Source organism: Dermacentor silvarum, chromosome 9, assembly GCF_013339745.2.
Source record: "Dermacentor silvarum isolate Dsil-2018 chromosome 9, BIME_Dsil_1.4, whole genome shotgun sequence".
Classification (NCBI taxonomy): domain Eukaryota; kingdom Metazoa; phylum Arthropoda; class Arachnida; order Ixodida; family Ixodidae; genus Dermacentor; species Dermacentor silvarum.
Window position 1 is genome coordinate 72,846,218 of NC_051162.1, and position 19,756 is coordinate 72,865,973.

General features: G+C 46.2%; 2 protein-coding genes across 3 annotated transcripts in view; one reads left to right on the top strand and one right to left on the bottom strand.

The window, feature by feature from the left end:
* LOC119465314 (actin-related protein 6-like) overlaps positions 1-4,796 on the bottom strand; it is a 42,752-nt gene extending 37,956 nt beyond the window's left edge. The window contains 3 exon segments of the mRNA XM_037726115.2: positions 346-414; positions 3,260-3,377; positions 4,570-4,796. Of these exon segments, the coding sequence (XP_037582043.1) occupies positions 346-414; positions 3,260-3,377; positions 4,570-4,646 (264 nt within the window). The 5' untranslated portion in view covers positions 4,647-4,796.
* A 380-nt stretch (positions 4,797-5,176) lies between these two features.
* LOC119465315 (tubulin beta chain-like) lies at positions 5,177-16,848 on the top strand. 2 transcript variants are annotated; one of them, XM_037726116.2, is made up of 6 exons: positions 5,177-5,335; positions 9,292-9,400; positions 10,413-10,523; positions 13,925-14,369; positions 14,806-15,242; positions 16,544-16,848. In XM_037726116.2, the coding sequence occupies exons 1-6, from the start codon at positions 5,279-5,281 to the stop codon at positions 16,723-16,725; spliced, it is 1,341 nt and encodes a 446-aa protein (XP_037582044.1). In that variant the 5' UTR covers positions 5,177-5,278; the 3' UTR covers positions 16,726-16,848. The 2 variants fall into 2 exon arrangements, with proteins under 2 accessions (XP_037582044.1, XP_037582045.1); XM_037726117.2 differs by having other exon boundaries at positions 10,416-10,523.
* Positions 16,849-19,756: the final 2,908 nt, after the last annotated feature.

Below are 19,756 nucleotides of genomic sequence, written 5' to 3' on the forward strand. Positions count from 1 at the left end.
AGCCTCACTCACTAGAGGAATGCGGCCCATTGAGTAGTAATTTTCTCTTAAGCTAAGTCTTTTCTTGGCACGTAACCAAGCGCTGTGAGGTATGTGAAATGCTGTTTTAACAGTTCACTGACTTAAGATGTGCCTTTAGTTTCACATTACTCTGCACCTAAATATAAGCATGCGAATGCATTTGCATCCCACACCTTCCATAAGAATGGCCCCAGCTATGGATTAAACTTGCAACATCACGCTCAGCAATAGAATGGCACAGCCCCTGAGCTGCAGCAGTAGGTGTGGTCAAAGAGTTTCCCAGCTTCCCTGAGTGATACAGTTGCAAGCGGTGGCGTCGCTTACGTTGAAGACATCCTTGCCGAACATGTAGTCCCACACCTGCTTCTCCACTTCCCAGTTGACCAGGTACCCCTGCAGGAGAGATGAAAAGAGAGGATGGTTGAAGAAAAGCAATTGGAAAACAACACACACTCTACCACTAGAGGCAAAACAAAGAGAGAAATTGTCATCCATCCGAGAAAGAGGCCTGCCAAGCTATAAAAAAAGCTAGGGACGTGCGAATATTCAAAATTTCGAATACAAATTGCATAGCCCCTGCTATTCGATTTGAGAATTCACTTTTGGAACTTGTCGAATACTACACAAAAAGGCATATAAATACTTAATACACTTCTGAGACAGACAGAGGAATGTTCTCAATCATTCTGCTGCCGGATGGCTGCGGTTGTTGCATAGAGGCACCAGTTCCTGAATGAATGCGCAGGTCAGATACGTTCCGCTCAATAAGAATGGCTGAATTTCTTCCAATTTAATTATTTGGCCAGTCCTACCACGTTTGAATTGTTTTTAAACAATGTGCAGTGCAGTAGTATCACACTTCTCTCAAGCTAGGCTATCAAGCTAGCCAAATTTGTTGACGATAAAGGCGGATCAGGCCATCGCCTCCTTGGAAACCACCCACCACGATGACATGAACAACCAAGGCCCCAGTAGGGGGAATCCACACTTGCTTCTAATGCTTAAGGCCCAATCGGGGCTTCTTATTTTCATTGTCTTTTCTAATGAACACGTTACAATTCAAATCTTTTAGCGAAAAGAACGCTGTACGTGCATGTGGTGACATACTGTTCTCCTGTGTCGTCATTGTCATTCTTATGGTGCCCCAGAAAAGAGAAACCAGTTTATCATTTACAAGCTCCTCAGCTGTGGCGCACCGACAGGGGGGGATTCGGGGTTGTAACCCCCCCCCCCCTGAGGCCGACTTAACCCCCTTTTTTGTTTAACCCCTTTTCTTTCCTTACGCATTTGAGTGCTGCAACTAAGATGTAAGACGAGCAATTGTCTGCACACTCACACAAAGCGAATTTTTTTGACAATTTCCCGTGAAGAAATCGAAATTAGTGCTGTTTAGATGGTATTGGCAAACTGTCAACCGCCCCCTGGCAGAGATCCTGGGTGCGCTACTGCTCCTCAGTTACTCGAACGTGGCATTACACATGTGACAATGCCGTATGAGCCTGATACCATATTTTTTTTCTTTACTAAAGAGACTGCGTAAACTTCAGATTTCACATTGGTTTAGAAATTAGAAGCGATTCGATATTTGATCCATATTCGGTGGTAGTATTTCTCAAATCTTATTGACTAGGAAATTTCACTACTCGAACAGCCCTAAAAAAATTGCAGCACAATCCATCCCATGATGAGGTGACTAGCATTCACACAATATATAGTGACACATTGTACTGTTGAATTCTTCACTTTTGTGTAGCCAACTTCAATTTTATGTTACCGACATCTTCTTCACTTGTCTGAAACATTACTCACTCAATAAACGCCCCGGGCCGGTATTTTCTAGCGATGCCTTTTCCCAAGGCTAAAACCTTCCGGCACTTTTCACGTTCGTGAGTGGTCAAGCGATGGTGCGCCCTGTCGAACGCGAACTAGTATTTTTACAAGTTGCCTATTGGGGCACATACCCAGTGAAAGTGGTTAGATACAGATGGACATATCGAAAAGAGGGTGAACTTCCCAAAGAACGCTATTTGCATTAAATGATTAGGCTGCATTGGGACTGTGTCGAGCTCTACCAAACCAAGATTCTGGGAAACATCTTAATGCACATCGTTCTAACTTCACGCCCACTCCAAACTGCCGTCTCTGAGCTGGGCGCATAATACGCAAACTCAGTGACAGCGGGTTCAAATCTCATGATGCATCTCACATCTTGATTGCTCCCCACTGCCTACCAGCTACATGGAGAAACGAATTTCTACCCATCAACCACACTGGTAAAGGAGGTTACTCGAATGGACTATAAATATCATAGTGTTCAATGCCTAAAAGCGCATGAAGTTGCCAAAGAATGCTCATAATATTAAAACCCATACAGGTTCCTCAGAAAGAAGCATTCACAGTTGACGAAAAATTCATTCTGGTCAGGGTATTGGACTGAATGCCACTCCACTTCCTGAAGCAGTCGCTTAACCATCCGAGGGAACCAGGAGGCTAGCACGTGGTTGAGCATGAGAAAATTCATTGACAACTTGAAGGGCGGGGAACGCTTGAACAGACAAATCAGTACTGTAGAAATCATGCGTCGGCACGTGGCTCATCAAGGCTGCAGTATGACCTCATCATATGATGTGGTCAGCTTGCTTTCCGAGATTTTGATGCTGAGGCAGCTGGTTCACTGCACATGTGCAAGATGTGCTACTTTGTATATATGTGTCTCTTCATGATGGGTACTTTTCGCCGTGATCGAGCCAGGTCAGGATTGACTTTTTTAATGCTATCACCGATGTTCAGTTCAATTCATCGATTTGATTTGTAACCCCTTATGTAATACCCCTATCAAGGGGTCTTTAAGATAATAAAATGAAATACAATCCGTATTGAGTATGCCGAGCTCTAGCTTGCCGGGCGTTGCAAAGTGGCTCCAAAGCACTCGATAAATTTGCCACATATGCAACAGAAACCACGTTGCAGACGCCGGCCTTCGAACAAAATCGACAAACTCAATTACAATACACAAATTGTGATTGACTGAATTTGGATCCAGCAAACTTGCAATTAAAGTGCCCGCGTCGCAGCAGTCACTCCAGATAGGGCTCGATTACGACTGAAAGCGCTTGTGCAGCAGCACTCGATACAGATCGAGGGCGATAGCGATCAAAAGTGCCCGTACGTGACACCAATGCAAGCACTGAATTGGAACATGTGCCGGAGAGGGTGTAATCAAGCCACGAAAACAAACCTTCTGGAAGGGTAGCAGGTAGAAGAGGCCCGACATGTCCTTGCAGTCATCGAGCTGGTCGGCAATGAACTGGCGCCGGCGCTCGCTCTTGGCTTTGGTGATGCAGTTGGGAAGCACCCTGCAAGCAGGTTTTGCACGCACGTGCTGGTTTAAAAGAGCGGCGACATGCCTTTTTAGAACTTTCATTTTTTTTTTTTTACCACAGAAGCATTTTTTTCTCTAGGTGTCCTGCACTAATTTCCGTTGCACGGAAACTGCGTCATCGCCCAACATGGTTCAACAGAACATACATCACCCAACAGAACATGCATATAAATTCGATGTATACGAACAGCCATCTGCACTGACCCCTGCAGATGTGCCGGTTGGCGGCTCTTTTATCTACGGAATTATGCAATGAAACAACAAAACGGCACCTAAATATCATCACTGTAACAAATGTACGCCTTCAAGTGCATCATTCTTTTAAAAAACCACATTTATTTCGTTGCCTCTTTCTGCTGTTTTAAAGTGAATGGCTTTCTTTGCACGTTTTCGTACTTGGGCGGACACTTTCGTTACCGAACGCTAACTAGCTCTTCTGGCATGAAGGCTTAGATGCTATGTCGCGTTTCTCCAACGCTAGATATTTTCTTTCCTTCTGGTGCATGCTCCGGAAATGTTTTCTTCCGTTGGGGAAGACACGTTTCAATGACACATACTCGTAAACTTATTTGTGACTACTTTCACTGTTCCTATGGCACCTAGTGGGCGCAGCTGCTGCAGATATTTAGCTTTATTAATAAATCAAATAATATTTTTTGTGAATTAAATGAAGGTCCAAACACTCAAAGCTGTATAAAAAGTACTGGCAGGTTATAAAGCATCATGAACAATCTACACTTGAAGTACTAATTTCTATGAACCAGCTTCATTACCCAGGAAGTGGATTAATCATGCAGTGATGACAGCAAATATCAGCACTTGAGTAAATCGCAGATTCTCTCTTCGGAGTTAAAATGCAACGACCCAAAACTGCCGGCGAGTTTCAGTCCACTCTAATCAGCCGCAGGTCTGCAGCGAGTGTGTTTCAAACTGCGCATTTGAGTCACTTAAAAGCGCAGTAAATATTAAGTGCAGACAGGTTTTTCTAGGTCGGTGATTAGAAGAGGAAACATCGCCGAATCTTGAGCATTACTTTGCTCTTCGGCCGGGAGACTAGGGACAACAGAGCAAAAATGCTCGTGCCAAACGCGTCAAACGCTCATTAATGTACAGTGAATACACGTTTACACGTTCTGTTTTTGTGAACGGGTAGCTCGGCCACTAACCTGGGAACATTTTGCGTCGTGAAACCGGCTTTTATAGATCCACCGCCGTTGTCAACAACTAAACAGTGCGCGGCCATTACGAAATGCGTGAGCGACAGCGTTGCCTTCTTGCCAGTGAAGGCATGGCCGAAACTGACGAGATTTGCTTGTGCAAAATATCATAACACTGATAGAAACTGTCGCGTAGAGTGTCAATGGACTTGTTGGCAAGAGCATGCTTTGCTTGTTCCGTTATAAACACTAATGTATGATTTGTCACAAACTGTCACACTGGATTAAAAAAAAAATACCATAATACACAGCGAACACGTGGAGTACTTTGAAATTACTCGCTTGTATGCGAAAGTGGCTGGACGGCAGTGCGCAAATTTCAAAAATGCAAAGAAAAAAGCTTTTGATGAAGGAACTTATATTGAAGATTGAGAACACAGAGGTTGACGTACGCGCAAAAAAAAGCTCTCATTCATTTTCGAAACCGAAACGAAACAGCAGCGGCCCCCGCGCCATCATGTCACGCGAAATGTTTCCGCCAATCATACAACGCGTTTTTGATCCGAGCTCTCTGATTGGCTGTCGAGACTGGTCGAGCCGGTGAAAACCTGTTCGGCCGTTGAGACCCCCGTGCACCCAGTCGCGCCCAGTCTGTGTCTGCGCTCGACAGTAATACGTGCAGCGGCAGTCTTCCTTGTGCCCCTATCTGAATTCCAAGATGCGTGAAATCGTCCACATCCAGGCCGGCCAGTGCGGGAACCAAATCGGAGCGAAGGTAATTACCAGCAGCTTTTGTGACAATTCAACGCTGTATTAGGCAGGTGTGCCGGGTGTGGGCGCGGTTAGGCTTAGTGGACGTCAAAGAGCCCCTCCTGTTAAAAACCGTGCGGCGTCTCGATCGACACCTGATGTAGTGTTGTTGCTAGCGTACTTCGAGGTTTATTGTTCAACTCTCTTCACGCTTAGTGCAAGTATTCCAGTAATCGGCTGCTTGCGGTGTGTTGTGCTGAAACTGCAAAAGCGACGAGCGGAAGCCCCACCCGCTGACAATGCCGGCGCGATGACCTGGTTGTGTGGGTGACCGTTGCAGCGGCCGCTCATGGTCGTGACTCGGTTCAAAAGAGGAACGACCTTCGTGCCTAGTTGGTTTAGGCCTCGCCAGCTCTCCTGCGGTGTTCGCTCCCGTCTTAATTGGGGACAGCGCCCGTCTTTCGTTCACGAAGAAGCGCTGCGGTGCCGCGTGAAATTCAAGCTTTCACGCGTAGGCCTGACTCCTCCTAGGCGCCCTATGCGTGGGGGGCAGGCCGTGCTTATAACGAATGCACGATCCGTGGCAAGCTCGTGTAGTACGTCCCCATTAGTGTTTCCCGACTCGCCCGTTTCGTTGTGCATAAACAGTCTGGCTTTCGATTTGCGCTTACGCTGTGTATATCGTATGCCTTCTCGAGTGCGATCTCGCAATCGCTCGAGCAACCCACACACTGTGGTTACGGAACGATCTTCGTTTTCGCTGCACCTTTAACTTTTTGTATGCTTGTCGGCTTCTTTAATCCTGTCACCTTGATAGTCAGCTTTTACTACTAGTACCTATCGGCCATTGCGGCCGCCCGGCGTATTTCCTTGTTTGGCGTCCATTTTGTCTAGCTGCGCTTTCTAAATTAGTAACGCCAGTCTGTCTCCTTACAAGGCAATGCGTGGGCAGATGCTTTGGCGTTGCGTCGTGTTATAAGCGGCTCTCGGGACGCTTCCTGCAGCGTGAAATTTCGCGTCCGCTGCCAAGAAAGCGCGCGCTGTTTCCGCGCGGACCGGCATGTTTCAAATTGCGTGTCGTTGATTGGCTGCGTGAATTGGCTCTTTGACCAATGGCGTAGCGCCTTTCGTATTACGAAATCGGCTTCCCGCCGCTTGACCGTTACCTTCTCGTTTGCGTGGGCATTCATATCTAACCGCCCGCCTGGGCACTTAAGTAGATTTTCTTTTAACCAGTAAAAATTATACCCAGCGAACTTGTTCATTTTCGCGCTAGTTAATGTTTTTTTAGGCTGGGCGTGGTTTTACATTATTGGGATGCAGCGCTGCACACGTTTAAGGGCGACGAGTGAGGAAGCGGTGTATCCAGTTCATTTCATGAACGTTTCTTTTTCGTGCTTTGCATGTGGGCGTTTTGTTACCTGTACCTTTGCGTTGCTGTATCCTGACTTTTTTTTTTTCATTTCAGTCTTAATTGGCCATTGTTTAATCGTATGTAGGTCATCCGAGCGTCATTAGATTTGCCGCTGATAAGGCGTGCGGAGGCGGTTACAGATTGTTGGCGGTATCGTGGCTGCTCCTTCAGATTCCTGCTTGGTGTTCCTCCGCTTACGGGTGCCTCGATACCGCGGGACTTGTTTTTGACGTGCACCGCCTCGGAAGGAATGTTGCAATAAGTGATCGATTGTCTAATTGCCTGTCAAGTTCAATCGATGAAGCAGCTGTTGAGCGGCGTTTGAGATACTTGAGTACAAAACGTTTGGTTCGCACTGTCGTACTAAGGCCAGCGAATAAAGGTGGTAATTGCGGACTTCGGGCGTAACATATTGAGTTCGCTACGTTCCGCGGGCGTGGCACAACACGTTGCTAACGTTACGTTTGTTGTGCAATCTTGTTCAGTTTCAATTTGGAAAACACGCAATCGGCAAGCATTTCTAACGTAAAAACATTAGCCTCTCGTTTTCGGACACAGTCACTGCGTCTGGTCCAGTAAATAAAATTGCGCTTTTAACCTCATTACTCGTGGCGGTATCAAACATGCCACGAATGAATTTGTATCTTATGTAAGAACTTCATAATTTTATTAATTGGATTACTTTATATCTTACAGCAAAGGCTCAATGTAGAATTTTTTGTACTTCCTTTCAAATGATCTCGCTTGCAAAGCATCTGTAAATATGCTGGTTAATTATTCACTTCGCGATCCTTGTTCTGCACAATAGGCATTAAATGCCAAAGACAGATATTGCTCCATCCTATTTACTTCTGCAGGAGCTTTTCAGTTATGATGCACTTGGAGACAATATGCAGCTGCACATAACTGTTTCCTTTTGCTTAAGACTGCACACGGTTACATTAAGCTAAGAGTATGTTTTGTAAAAAGGGCTGTCAACTATGCATAAATTGAAAATAAAGCTAGTGCTAGCCAGAACTTACAACAGCCAAACCACATGGTAAGGGAATTTTACTGGCGCACAAGCAATCTCGGGGCTTCAGACATGTACTGCGATGTCCGGAAAAAGGGGGCGTGCAAGGAGATGGTGACTTTTTGGCACTTGCTCCGGTCCGGCATGCGTCGGCTACGTTTCTACTTTGGTCACCCACGGAGCAAGTCTGAATGCGTGCCAAAACCTGCCCTGCATGACCACTTTCTGCATCGTGATGAAAATTTTGCTCAAACAGACCTAAAGAAAAGATGCACTGTGAGCGCTGTCATCAACTGAAGGTTTATTTCGTAAAGGATGAGTTGCGTACTAAAACCTCCGCTTCCATGCAAGGAACCCTATACAAAAAAAAATAGAATAAGCCAACCCTCCCTAGCGCTTCAGAGAAGTTATGGAGCAGGGTGTTAAGCCATATCCTGTATGACGGTAACCTTGCTTGAAAAGTTCTCTTGTGAAGTTCGAGGGAGGGCTGGCTTTTTTCTGTTGTGTTTTTCGCATGTTAGTGCTTGTTTTACTAAGGTTTTACTCCATAACCTATCTTTTCCGAAATGCACCTTCAATTGATAGTAATGCTCACGTTGTGCTCTCTTCCCTGCACCTTTGTTCACGCATTAAATTCACTATGAATCGTTACCGGCTAGCTTGCTCAGCTCGCTCATCAAGACGCATCCCCTGGGAACTGATCTGGCTGTACAGAAGCTACTTAGAATTGATAATATTGCTCGTAAACATTTCAAGGTCGAGCGGTTTCATTAAATGCAATAGTGAAGTTCAGAATTGTCGGCACACCTCCAACTGTGCTTACTTTCTGTTCTGTGTGTATGCATAAACACGTGTCACATAAGTGTTGGCGTATTGCTGCATTATCCACAAAAGCTATTGTGCAAAGATTGCTTGCACTAGGATGTTTCCCAATGTGTAATAATCGCGATGTGCATGAATACGATGAATAATTTGCCCGTGTGCTGCTAGGAAGGCTGTGTGGATCTAGCTTGGAAGTCATTTGTGTAGATAGCAACATTTGATTAGATTGTCCTGTAGCCTTCTCATTGAGGGCACCCTTCAGCTGATACCGTGCAGATAGCTGCCTTCTTCTGGGGGTTAGTAAGGTATCTTGTTTTCGTGTTATCTTACTTGTACTTTCTGCTGCGCTCTCGTTACACTCAAGTGCCCAGCTTGCTATCAGCCTGCAAGGCTGCATACCATGCAACTTACTCATCGGATATGAAGTCCAGTTGGCACATTATGTACCTTGTTTCCATATTTGGCTTGCATTATTCCAAGCTTTACTTCGAGGACCAGACACAAATGCTTTTCCTTTAATGTCCTAAAATGATGTAAATGTTGCTTAGATTTAGGGCATTCTCCCGTTCTAGATCATACTGTGCTGAGCTGTAGCTGTGCTCATTCGCATATAACGTACCGAGAACACCTCTCAAACTCGTAGCATTAACTGCAGGCTAGTTTTCAACTTTGATTGCTTGTTAATGCAAAACTTGTACGTGCTTTGTAAATGAAATGGCCTTCTCTATCGCAGTTTTGGGAAGTGATCTCCGATGAGCATGGCATCGATCCCACTGGCAGCTACCACGGCGACTCCGACTTGCAGCTGGAACGCATCAATGTCTACTACAATGAGGCTTCCGGTGAGGCTTCTGCCTTTTTTCGTGCCTTGTTTTCATAGCCTGCTTGCTTTGCCAGCGGCCGTGGTCAGCATAGGCGTGTGTTGAAGACGTGTTCGTTATTTATTGCGCTTCGTGTGTAGTTTTCCCACCTACTCGGTTCTCTATGCAATGCAATTGTCTGTGCGCATGATCATTGCAAATTAATCGGTTGCTTGTTGCCATCAAGTCAAGGTTTAGGTAAATACACTTACTATCCCATTGTGCCCATGCTGACTGCACTGTTATGCATGCAGCTCCTGTAGACACCGGTGCCAGAGCTTGTGGGGAGGCTACTCTCGCGTCCCCTGATATGCAAGGCTCTCGTTTCTGTGAATCCGACCTCCCCGCATAGCACGTGTGGCCGTGGAAGTTGTAGTTGCCCGATTGTAAGCGAAGAGGCCCAAGTGTTCAGAGGCTGGTGCCATCTGGCAGTGAATTCTCGGGCAGAAAGGGATCATGTTTCTTCTGTTTGGCTTGGGCAGTATGTGCAGTTTGCAAGCGTGCTTGTCTGCCCGTTTCATGGGATCGTTCCACAAAAGCCTTTGGAGCACCACACTGGGGTGCATGGAATATGATCCGTTCACTCTATTTGAGACTGCACCCACGAAGAACAGTTGGGAATGTCTGGCAGTGGCAAATCGTGCTCGCCTGAATTAAAGCCCCCTCCTGCACCCGTTTTTGCCGATCCCCTCAGCTTCTGGTGACAAGACTGCAAAAAAAAAAAATTGGGAACTTTGTTGTACATACACTTGCGGCTCCTGGCCGTGACAGGGGCTGGCGACACCACTTCAAAGTTGGTGTCCCCATTAGCACTACTCTGTACTGTCGCACATTGCAAGGCTACTTTGAGACCTTGCAACACATTGGTAATTTTTTCTAGGCATCTGTTCAGAGTGCAGTTTGTGTGCTTAGTGTACTGCAGACTGTTGGCTCTTGCTCTGTGCCATGTCTTTAGTGCCTCGTTCGTGAGTTTGTATCTTCTTTCTCGGTGGAGGAGGCAAATACGTGCCGCGTGCTATCCTGGTGGATCTGGAGCCCGGCACCATGGACTCCGTTCGGTCCGGACCTTTCGGCCAGCTCTTCAGGCCAGACAACTTCGTATTCGGTACGTACTCTCTACAGTTGGCACTGTCAATACCAGTTATCGCGCTGCCATAAATTTTAGTGTGAGCTGTATTTAAGCTTGCTCTGGTAGCCTGTTGAAAATGTTAAGTACTGGTGAGCCATAGAAAGTCGTAGCAAAGCTCCAACGGTTAATTGTTGCACATTTTGGTGGCCTTTTTTCCTGCTTTCAACTGAACTACAGTTATTACAGCTCTCAATATTTTGTGCTGTGCTGTTCAGCTTCCCTCGGACTGCCCATTTTCCAATTTGCATTTGTTCTTTAAATTCACACAGCCACCTGTTAAATTCTACTTTAACCCTTTACCGCATGGCGTACCAGATATAGTGTGCATAGTTGTTGCATAACAGAATTGAACAGGAAGAAGTCCTACATCTTCTCCTGGAGTCTCTCCTCTCTGCCAATGAAGTAAATACATTAGCTCCAGAATTAGTTATTCATCTAAAGTCTGGTGGTAGCTTGTTGCACATTGTGCAAAATGTTTGTAAATTTTCAATTTGAACACTTGAAATCAATGCTCAAAAAGTATTTGCATTTCTTTACTGTTAGCCTACTATGATTTGATCAACAATCACATGCAGATAGCACAGCATGCAGCCATGAGTTTTGCAAGAGAGATTTGTTTCCTTGCAATAGAACAAATTTTCTTCAACCTTTAGATGCCGCAAAAGCCTATGAATATGCAAAATAGAGCAGTAGGAATGCTGCTCCAAAAGGTTTTTTATCCAATATTGCTACGCTGCAACCTAGTTTCGTGGGTGTGAAAATTGAACACTAAATGAAGACTTGCACCACTGCATTCATTGGCTGCATTTGTTCATAGTACGACTGTCAACAGGATCACACTTTTTTTTTTTTGCACAAACTGTGAGGCTACACAGTTGTGGGGGCCATGCTGGCTTTCAGACTGCATCACCCACGCTGTAGTCTAACACATCGAGTGCCGATGTATGGTGACGCTATGCTGTCAACAGAACTGCATCAATGCCCATAGTTATCCCTTTTGCTTGCTTGTAACTTGCGCCATGGGAATTTATCAAAGCGAAGCTTTTCTTGGCAAACTTCACCGGGTTTCGCGACTGGGTGTTGCGGCGTAGCTGTTCTCTTGGTGAATAGGCCAGTCAATCTCGGCGGGCCATGTGCACCATGCCTACCACTAGATTCCTTGCACCACCACTAGGTGGCGCTCGCCTCCACACGGCAGTAGTTGCTGCATATGCTCTCCTTGTGGAGCAGAGTTGCACGTCTGGTTGAACGCGCCCCTATTCACCAAATCTGGTCACATCTCAAAGCACCCTTTTGAGGGAAAGCAGACTTCATGGATGCGCCTGCACAATAGTTTCTATAGCCTACACTGTCGCCCGCCACGCCACCTGGCCTTGGAATCAAGGAGCAAGCACACTCTACAGCTGAGCCATGCTGTATGCTGCATGCAAGAGGAGTGGCTTTTCTGGTTAACACGGATGCGTCTGCAGGCAAGATGGCAGACCTGTGTGCAACTCTGCTCCCATGGGGAGCATATAGTAACTCTACGTGGCAGTGTGGAGGAAAGAACCAGAAAGCTCTCCTTTGTGCATCTGCAGCAGCGGTGCTGGCATTGCATTAGCCTCTCTACAATGCCTGAATAAACCCTTTTGTGTCCCTCTGAGTGGACATTCAATAAACACTCGTGTTTCGACTCTGTAAACTCTCAAAGCTTCGCTGTATAGATTTCAACTCGTTTGATCTGCTGCATTTCTTTCCGGTGTAATATGAGGTTGTTCAGTATAGCATTGGTCATTACAGTGGTTAACTTCCTAGACCACGGTTCATGCTCTTCGATGGTCTTTGGTCATAGATGGTCTGATGAAGTTTACCACCAACGAGCAAATGGCCTGGCCCTTAATGCCTTGTCCTGTGTGTGCATATCAGTGCCTGGAACAAAGCACAATGAGTGCTCACACTGCTGATCATGATAAAACCAAATCTGAATGTGCAGAATATAAACCTACGAAATTGTCCTTGCGTCTAGGACACTACAAAAAAAAAAAGGAAGCTCGGTTCCACTGGTAAACTTGCTATCCAAATAACAAGAGCCTCTTCCTGTGACAAGGCTTGGCAAGCCAGAAAATGCACAAAAACAAAAGATTAGTGGCGACTCGACCTTCAGGTTCCCGCCCGCTTGCCGTGACATCTCAAGATTTTGGCGGCAGCTGCTTCAGCCTACATTTTCGTTGGTGAAGTCTTGCCATGTCCCGTCGTAGAAGAGCGGGGGACACTGTTCTTCGCAAACTTAAAAAGCTTTTGCTGATCCACAATAATCCAAGTCCGAAAAATACTTTCACATTCATGACGTCAAAGCTGGTGTTGGTGTTTCAGTGCAAAATTTATAAGGGGAACTAAGACCTTCATTTGGTCTTCTAATCTACTTATTACTGCGAAAATTGAGTTTGATACCTGTGATGTATTGTCGCAAATGAACGGCAAACAGTCAACAATGGCAGGCATTCATGGTGTGCACTTGTTCATGAAAATAACTATCCCTTTATTGAAGTCTTTCCTACTGCCAACATGCCAGAATTTTTTGGTTTGGTTGGTTGGATTTGGTTTGCTCTTGCCACCAAATGATCGGTAGCAAGAGCCATTTGTTGGTTTAGAGCAAGAACAGTGGACAAAGTATTTTGGCATGCAACTCGCTTTTTTTTTTTTAAGCATGGTCGGAGGAGACTGACCGATGCAAGATCTCTGGCTGTAGTGGTCACACGTGTTCAAAGCAAATAAAATCCACACCTATGCTTCATATATGATGACAGCTGTTCTCTGCAAATTTCAAACTTGGCAACAGGTGGCTCGGGGTGAAGCCAACTTCCAGTTCTGCCCGTTTTCATCATATTACTGAGTTTCTGCAAAATATATTTTTTTTCATTGATTTTGGATAATTAGGTAGGCAAACATTCTTTCCAGGTATTTATATGTGCCGCCATTTAAGAGTTAAAGATAGATGGTAGAGCCATTCATCCTGCAGTATGCACAAAATAGGCTGATGCATTGCACTAACCCTTGTGGAATTAAGCTAGGCTAAACTTCCGTTCACAAGGTCTAGTGACAGCATGGGCAGATGAGCATGGCTGCAGAAGCTTAAAAGGGTGCTTAGTCTCTTAGATAGGAGGCCACTCTTTCGTGAGGGGTGTTTTTTCACGATAGGAAGTAAAGTTTTCATACAACTCAAATGTTCAGATTTCAGTCTGTACTTAGGACGTCTGAATTCCCAGTTACGTGCCCAGGTGATCGAAAATCCCGCTTGCTTTTTTTTTTTTTCTCCCAGCTGGTTGCACGTGTGCCTTATTTGCAAGTCTTTGTGCCCATCGTATTCGTCTAATGTCTCCTGTTCTTCCTGCTTACAGGCCAGAGTGGCGCGGGTAACAACTGGGCTAAGGGCCACTACACAGAGGGTGCCGAGCTCGTGGACTCTGTGCTCGATGTTGTCCGGAAGGAGGCCGAGGGCTGCGACTGCCTGCAGGGCTTCCAGCTGACGCACTCGCTCGGAGGCGGCACTGGCTCCGGCATGGGCACCCTGCTCATCTCCAAGATCCGGGAGGAGTACCCGGATCGCATCATGAACACTTTCTCGGTCGTCCCCTCGCCCAAGGTGTCCGACACGGTGGTCGAGCCCTACAATGCAACCCTCTCGGTCCACCAGCTGGTGGAGAACACTGACGAGACCTTCTGCATCGACAATGAAGCTCTGTACGACATCTGCTTCCGCACGCTGAAGCTGACCACACCCACATACGGAGACCTCAACCACCTTGTGTCTGCGACCATGTCCGGCGTCACAACCTGCCTTAGGTGGGTCCATTAGTAATCGGTTACCAAGTGATATTTAGCACTGAGGAATGGCTTTTTGATTATAAAGGCACTAGGGGAAAGGTTTGGAATAGTAAGTGGAGTGGACAAGGTATGCTAGTGCAGGATGCAGTAACTGGATGGTGCCAAGTTCATTCAGTGCCACCATCTCTGCTTTCATTCTAGTCATGTATTCGTATTTCCACCGTGAGGCATAGCTATCCATACAAGATGCATTGTGAATGGGTGCCAACTTTAGTAATTTAAGCCTGACTTATCCACATGGCAATATTGACCTCATTACTACGCAACAAGTTTACTTAGCCACATTTTTTTAAGGAAGTGATTGCATTTGGGTGTCTACTCATATTGGATTTTTTCTTCTCCAAACATTTGGATCTCCAACCAATCGCCATTCATCTTTTTTTTTTCTGCCCAGGTTCCCAGGCCAGCTGAATGCTGACCTGCGCAAGCTTGCAGTCAACATGGTTCCCTTCCCTCGTCTGCACTTTTTCATGCCTGGCTTCGCGCCCCTCACTGCCCGTGGTTCCCAGCAGTACCGTGCCCTGACGGTGCCCGAGCTGACCCAACAGATGTTTGATGCCAAGAACATGATGGCCGCCTGTGACCCGAGGCACGGCCGGTATCTCACGGTGGCAGCCATCTTCCGAGGCCGCATGAGCATGCGCGAGGTGGACGAGCAGATGCTCAACGTACAGAACAAGAACTCCTCCTACTTCGTCGAATGGATCCCGAACAACGTCAAGACCGCCGTGTGTGACATTCCACCCCGTGGACTCAAGATGTCTGCCACATTCATTGGCAACAGCACTGCCATCCAGGAGCTCTTCAAACGAATCTCCGAGCAATTCACAGGTGGGTAGTTAAGATTGCGGCTTCTTTCACGGTAGTACTAAGCGTTGCCGCATCAGTACCAGTCATTCAACAACATTAGTATTTCCATATGCCATCATGGGTGACTGTCCCTACCTGAATGATGTGCACTACATGACTTATTGCTCTTGCGCAACCCTACAGTGTTTGATGAGCAACTGGTACGTGTCTGCACCTACAAGCTTGTTTTGTTTGGATGAAAGCAAAAAGTTTTGCAATTGTTTACCATTTGGAGCCAGTTTGGGTTCAGTTTCCCTGCAGAGTACAGCATAGACTGCTTTAATGCAACTCTTCAGAGTCGCCAATTACCACACTATAAGCAGTATTGCATTAACCAAAACAATTTTTCAAAGGCTGTGCACATGCAAAACATGTAGACCAAGCAGCTGCGTGTGTCTAAGTTAACGCATATGACTGGACATGTCAGGATTTTCATTTGCTAGGTGGTTCCCCCACTGTACAAGTGCTGTGCAGCCACTGCAATGCGTTTTGGAGACTCTGCACCAACCCGCAACATTGGCTGACGAGATGGTGGTAGGCAAAGCCGATGGGAGTCACTGGAAGCTCGCCCTTGATATAAGTTTGTACCCATAGGCAAATACACAGATCTGATGCGAAATTATGTGCAGTGCAGCATAGCCTGCTTTATCTGATGTTTCTGTGGTGTTGGAGTTGACTTTAATCTCAAGTTGGTTTCCTTGTGGCCGGCCCAAAATGCAGGCATTTTCGCTACTTACTGTCGGAAAAATATTTTCGTCATGTATATGCTTCAAGCTAACTGGAGAATCGGAGCACCCACTGAGACAGCCTGCTGCTGCTGCATTCTTTTCTTTATTCCGTTCGCTTGCTTGGTCTTCTCTGAATTGCCCTCGTGCACTCGCTGCTTCGCTTGTCTGCTAAATTTGCTGGCAACTTCATAACCTGTATTTCGTATCACATGGCTGCACTATGTATAAGTATACATCAAGTTCTGTGGGAATTTAACGGGAGTATCTAAAGACCGCATTATATCCGTTCCTGCACTGCAAGTGGTTGAGTTACAAGCGGTCCGAGCTGTAGTAACGTTCCATTAAAAAAAAAACTTTCTCTGTACTTCTCCTGTGGTGGTTCACTGCCTATGGGATTTTTCTAGCAAAGTGTATTGTGGGTGTCACCCTTAGCCATATACAAGTAGAGTGACCAACGCATAGTGACACTGCATATTTTATAGTTGGTTCTTTTACCATTTATTGACCCGTGTAGACTTGCGTTGATCATGCCACCTTGTACACTTCTCTGTGCAGCTATGTTCCGCCGCAAAGCTTTCCTCCACTGGTACACTGGCGAGGGCATGGACGAGATGGAGTTCACCGAGGCAGAGTCCAACATGAACGACCTGGTTTCAGAGTACCAGCAGTACCAGGAGGCCACCGCGGACGAGGAGGGAGAGTTCGATGATGAGCCAGAGGCTGATGCCGAGGCTTAGGCAACGTTTCTCTCATGTATCATTGCAGCAATCCCCCACCCCTGTTCATTTTCTCCCAGTGACTTTTTTTTTTTTTGTTCATTCATGTTCAGTTCTAAATAAATTATTTTGTTCAAACCTGCAGTGTTGCACCATCGTGTTGGCCAGTTGAGTATGTTTTGCTGTTGTCTGCAGCATCAACTATCGCTGCAAAATTGCCAGCGACTTTAAATGTCTTGCATCCCTGTTTGCTGTGCAACCTTGGCTTTGCAAATACAATCAGTGGCACCTGTAGGGTGACAGAATTTTTGAAGTAACCTTTGTGCTGACAAATATTGCACTTATGGCAGGATAACCCTGCTGTTGTAGATACGAGGTGCTTAAGTTTGTAACCTATTGTGGGAACTCTAGCTTGTGATCTACGAGATCCTACAGGAATGATGCTACTGTACGATGTACTACCGTATTTACTTAAATAGCCTATTTTGTAAAGTGGATCACTCTCAAGAAATGAGATGGTGCATCGCCAATGCACTGTGCTGCAAGATGTTGCATGGGAGAGGTCAAATGTGTACAGTAGCTGACTGTAAAAATAGTGACTGACACATCAAGGTATTGAATGAGTGGCGAAATTCATGGACGGCTGCTGCGAAATGTCCTCAAGGATAAAGTTAACTCGTGTGCCAGCGTATCTGACCTCCAAGGAAGACTTCAACCGTGGAACGTTTAGTAACTTGAGTGCCGCTCGTTGCATTGATAAAGGGAGTATCCGCCACTAACATAACAGCGAGATATCTTGGATGGTAACCAAGTGGATGAAATGATGCTTTGATCACAGCTTCAGAGGGCATGTAAGCACTTTCAGAGCTGATTAAGTATTCTCCAGAAGGTGCGACCTGTGTATACAGTGCTTTTACTAGAAATGCGTTCCATGCTGTCCAAACTGTCTATCACGTGGCTCTGTTCTCCGCGTTTGCCAATCAACTTGTGCGCCCGATACGTTCCTGGGTGTGGTCACCATCCGATTTTCTGCCCAATTGTTTGCCGATGTGCTCAGGTGCAGATTTTTTGTTGCCACACAAGGCTTTGAATATAAATGTTCTGTACTTTGTAATAATAGCTTATAGCAGACATCACTAGTCGCTCTCCTATTTTGTGGTCCGTTGCAAAAGGTCCAGTTCGAACGTGTTCTGTCAGTATAGCCAACCAACCATGCTTCAGTGCATCGATTCGAGAGTGCCTATTGACTTATTGCTATAGGGAATGTTTAGATGCAAACTAAGGACCATACCAGTTATGAGCACAGCGCTTTGGCATGGTGCCACGAAATACTTTTCATGGTACTTATTGCAGTGCGAAGCATCGCCTGATAAACGATTCAAACTCATTACAAATGCTATGGCAGTGATGCCAGCACCACATATCCATACTAGTGGCATTAACAGTACCAGGTACTATAGCATGCCCTCGAGTCTCCACAAAATATTTCCTGGGAGTTCTGCAAAAGAAAACTGCATTAAAATGTTGACAAGGATAAACACCTTGCCAGTGGTGCCACATTCATCATAAACTATTAGATTGATAGCCATTCAAACAAACTCAATTGCAAACCGAGATATGATCGGCTCTGCTGATTCCCATTAGAGAAACCATATCCAACGGTTCATTGCAAGACGCTGGCAGCAGGTGTTGCACAGCGAGTTCTTTTTCAGATTTGCTGAAGGATATCCCATGAGAGGATAGTGCCTTTGCAGCTAATACAACAATGCCTTACACATGCGCACGTACAACGCGGGTCCTGAACCTCAATCAGGGGTGGGACTCCTGCGCCATTTTGATACAAATGCAGATTCCTGCGCCAAACACGGAAAATTGACCGAAGTAGCGCCACGCTGCGCCAGAACGGCTTCGGCATGTGTGCGCAAAACAACGAATAGTAGGCTGAGAGCACTGCGAGCGAACTAGATATTAATTACAGGGAGCCGCGCGCTGCAGTGGATTCAGTGGGCGGCCGTCTTTATGCACAGGGCCAGTATACCGTAAACATATTTCAATGTTATTTAAGCCCATTTGGGCGAGGCCTGAGCCATTTTGACACGTCGCAAAGGACTAATGACGGATTTGGAATAAAAAGTCGCAGTTTCGCCTGAAAGGCGAAGCATCGTTTGCGATAGCACATTAGTTGACAGCTATACGAAGTAAGGATAGTAGTTTTATCAGCTGTATAAACTTGTAAACATTGGCTTAATAAATTTATTAAATTGACAAGCATGGTGTCACGCACAAACAAACGTGAACACATCGCAGTCGATGACCGCGGAAACTAGCTGTCTAAACGCTTGAGTGAGGAAGCGCGGCAGCAGCAGCGAGCGAATTGACCTTTGTGTGGCCTCTCGCTTCAACACGAACCTAGCGGCGAAAACATAGCGCGCACGAAGCTATGAGCAATTGCACTGTCCTCATCGCAGACCGCTTTCAAGATAGGGTCCGCGCTGCCGCACCATACGCAGCAGCCCCCCTCACTCCGTCCATTTCCCACGCGGTGCCTTGCGCGCGATCGAAGACTGTGCCTTCCTCCCCGCTTTCCTCCCTTGCGTGTGCGAGATTGAGCCGACATCGTTGGCTCACCTACATACGATTTCACTCGCACATACAGAATACGGCGCGCGGCGACCATGTTATCGCCCCTGGACTTCATGCGGAACATCACGGCGACGACGACAGCAGAGATGCGCCTGGAGTGTCCATAATTGCTATTGCAATAAAGACAGATTCGAATAGTCTTACCTTATACCAGCCCAGGGTTGATTGCAGCTCTCTAGGTCTGCGGTGACATATCGTGACCCAGAAATTATGTTAGCGCATCGATGGGATGCATAATTTGAGAACATTTTCAGCTATCATCATGAGCGTCGGCGCGGGAATGTATAGTTCGATTGTAGTTCCACTGATGTTTTTGGCTTTACAGGAAGACATGCGCCGTGCCGCTGCTCGATCCACTCTTCCACATTCTAGTATACTATAGCTAGAAAGCGTGCTTTTAATATGCGCT